The sequence below is a fragment of the Octopus bimaculoides genome, chromosome 26 (assembly GCF_001194135.2).
Source record: "Octopus bimaculoides isolate UCB-OBI-ISO-001 chromosome 26, ASM119413v2, whole genome shotgun sequence".
In the NCBI taxonomy this organism is placed as follows: domain Eukaryota; kingdom Metazoa; phylum Mollusca; class Cephalopoda; order Octopoda; family Octopodidae; genus Octopus; species Octopus bimaculoides.
In genome coordinates, this window is record NC_069006.1 from 9353454 (window position 1) to 9356501 (window position 3048).

Genomic DNA, 3048 nt, shown 5'->3' on the forward strand with positions numbered 1-3048 from the left:
ATATATACACACACACACACAAACACACACACACACACACACACACACATATATATATATATAATTATCCTCATCATTGTTTAACGTCCACCTTCCATGCTGGCATGGGTTGGACAGTTTGACAGGAACTGGCCAGGCAGGAGCCTGCACCAAACTTCTGTGTCTGTTTTGCCAGGGTTTTTACAGCTGGATGCCCTTCCAAATGCCAACCACTTCACAGTGTAGACTGGTGCTTTTCACGTGGCACCAGCACCGTCAGGGTCACCAAACAATTTGCAGGACAAGGAATCTTTGAGAGGGGTGAGGCATTGGAGGAGGTGATCTTGTGTCAAATGATGAAAGGTCAGAGTTTGACACGGAGGCAGAAACAGATATGGTTACCTGGCTAGAGAGAAAAAGAGCAAGAGGGGGGGAACATTAAAAATAACAAACAACAAAAGGACGTGCACATGGGATGTGTTGTGTGTGTGTGTAATAATTATTTATATATATATATATTATATGTGTGTATGCTGTTATTATCTCTAGGTTCAACTAGATAGGATTGAAACCCTCACCAAGCAGGTGCAAGACCTTGAAAGTAAAGTGCAGTCAAGCCAGTTAACAACTGAAAGACTATCTCTGAATTTGGCCAAGACTGAAGCTACTGGCAATCAACATAAGGACAAGGTAAGCATAAAATACTTGTTCACCTGTACATAATTATTAATATTGCTTTTTGTCATTAGTGTAGCTAGAGTGTGTGCCACCCCTGGACCCCACAAAAAACACATTTTGCCTACAGCAAACCTAAAAGTGGTGCCCTTTTAAAAGTGCTGTTGACGATGGTTTACAACCATCGTGTGATGTCAAAACAAGGAGACACAAGGAGATTCTTCCAGGATTTCCATCTACCAAATCCACTCAAGGTTTTGGTCAGCCTGGGGCTATAGTAGAAGATACTTGCCCATGCTGTGGGACTGAATCCAAGACCGAACACATGCTTAGGAAGTAAACTTCTTAACCACATGCACATATTTGTGTGTGTGTGTGTGTGCCACAGACCTTCCCAAAGCTAGACACCAATATATTTATATATAGATATATATATATACATGCATACATATATATATATATATATATATATGTATATGTGCATATATGTGTGTGTCTGTGTGCATGTTAAATAAAATAAGATAACAAAGCCAAGGCAATGTGAAATTTCTGGGACATTTTATAAAGAGAAAGGTAGTCTGACAGCTGTTTCAGGGGCATAAAAGATATCCCATCATCAGAGACAATGTGAGAGAGTTAAACAGAAAAATAATAATATAATATAAGGAGTTATTTTGGAAAGGGAAAGACATAGAAAGTATAAAGGGAAATATAGGAATAGAAATAAAAATATATGTTGGATGTTAAACTTGCTGTTGCATTATCCAAGGAATGTGTTGTGTAGAATGGGTAAAAAAGCTTCTTGTCCATGGTATGTAAGTTCCGATAGGAGTTCATATTTTGTGATTACAAATGGATAAACCTCTCATATATATATATATATATGTCTATATATTTAGAGAATGTTAACTAAGGCCAGTTCATAGGGTAACCCAGGATATTGCATCCATAAAGCGATTAGCTTTACACACAGGGTCTGACAAACTAAGCACTTTATGGACATGAAACCCTGGGCAACCCCATAAACTGGCCATAACTATCTTTCTCTAAATATTCTACTGCTCTATAACCTAGAGTGTTCTTCTCTCAGATTTACTAACGATATATATGTGTATCATTATGTATTAATTAAAATGTTACCGTTTACCAAAATAAGTATTTATTCTTGTTTCTAATAGTCAAGTTATTATTGAACAGGAAATGAATGAATGCCATTAATTCCCACAGGTCCAAGCATTGAATCTGTCACTGTCGGACAGTGCGTCTACAATCAACAACATGAATGAAAGAATCAACCAGATGCAACGGGCCCTCACCAGCAGTGAACATGACCGTCGTGTACTCCAAGAAAGACTGGATGCTTCCAAGTAATACAATTATTCTTCTTTTATTGTTTTTACTTACTTGTTTCAGTCATTGGACTGCAGCCATGCTGGAGCACCACCTTGAGGGTTTTAGTAGAACATATCACTCCCTAGAATTTATTTTTAAGTCTGCTACTGACAGAGAGATAAGAGGAAGGAAGGAAGGAAGGAAAGAGAAACAGACAGACAGAGAGACAAGCAAGAAGTGGGGGGGAAGAGAGAGAGAGAGACAAGGGGGGAGGGAGTGAGAAAGATGGGAAAACATGAAGTTGGGAGAGACAGACAGACAGACACAGAACAAAGAAAGAAAGAGATTGTTTTGAAGCCGTGTGAGGTAGGGACTAGAAGGGGGTCTCGGGTGTTTAGTGATGTAATTGAGGTCAGGTTACAACAATCTGGGATGCAGACGGCTCTAAGTTTCCTAAACGGTTCACTTGTTGTAGCTGGTGCCGACTTCACAACACCTGTTGTCAGCATTGAAATCTAACTGGGACTGAATCCGGTATATATAGTTTATCTTTCACTAGTTTCAGCCAGAAACTGAGACCATACTGGAGCACCACCTTTTGCATTTGTTTTTTGTATTGTTTCTGGTGAAATAGTGTGTTGGATAGAGCCACTTTTCTTTCTGTCTCCTGTCGCGATGTGAGTTCATCTGGTATCTCAGATAAAAATCTGTCCGGACGCTATTTGAAGACTTCCACTTCTAAACCTTGCAAATCTCTGGCAGAACTATATATATCTACTCTTCAACTTGTTTCAGTCATTTGACTGTGGCCATGCTGGAGCACTGCCTTTAGTCAAAGAAATCGACCCCTGGACTTATTCTTTGTAAGCCTAGTACTTATTCTATCGGAACCTTTTGCTGAACCGCTAAGTCACAGGGACGTAAACACACCATCATCAGTTGTCAAGCGATGTTGGGGGACAAACACAGACACACAAACATATATATATATATATACATATATACGATGGGCTTCTTTCAGTTTTCATCTACCAAATCCACTCACAAGGCTTTGGTCGGCCC

The 3048-nt window shown here is 39.4% G+C and overlaps 1 protein-coding gene across 1 annotated transcript in view; it reads left to right on the plus strand.

Moving 5' to 3' along the window:
- The window catches only part of LOC106867632 (rootletin), a 301162-nt gene that overhangs the window by 277713 nt on the left and 20401 nt on the right, over positions 1–3048 (plus strand). Inside the window, exons 29-30 of the mRNA XM_052976898.1 lie at positions 529–669; positions 1882–2021. Of these exons, the coding sequence (XP_052832858.1) occupies positions 529–669; positions 1882–2021 (281 nt within the window). The remainder of the gene's footprint in view (positions 1–528; positions 670–1881; positions 2022–3048) is intronic.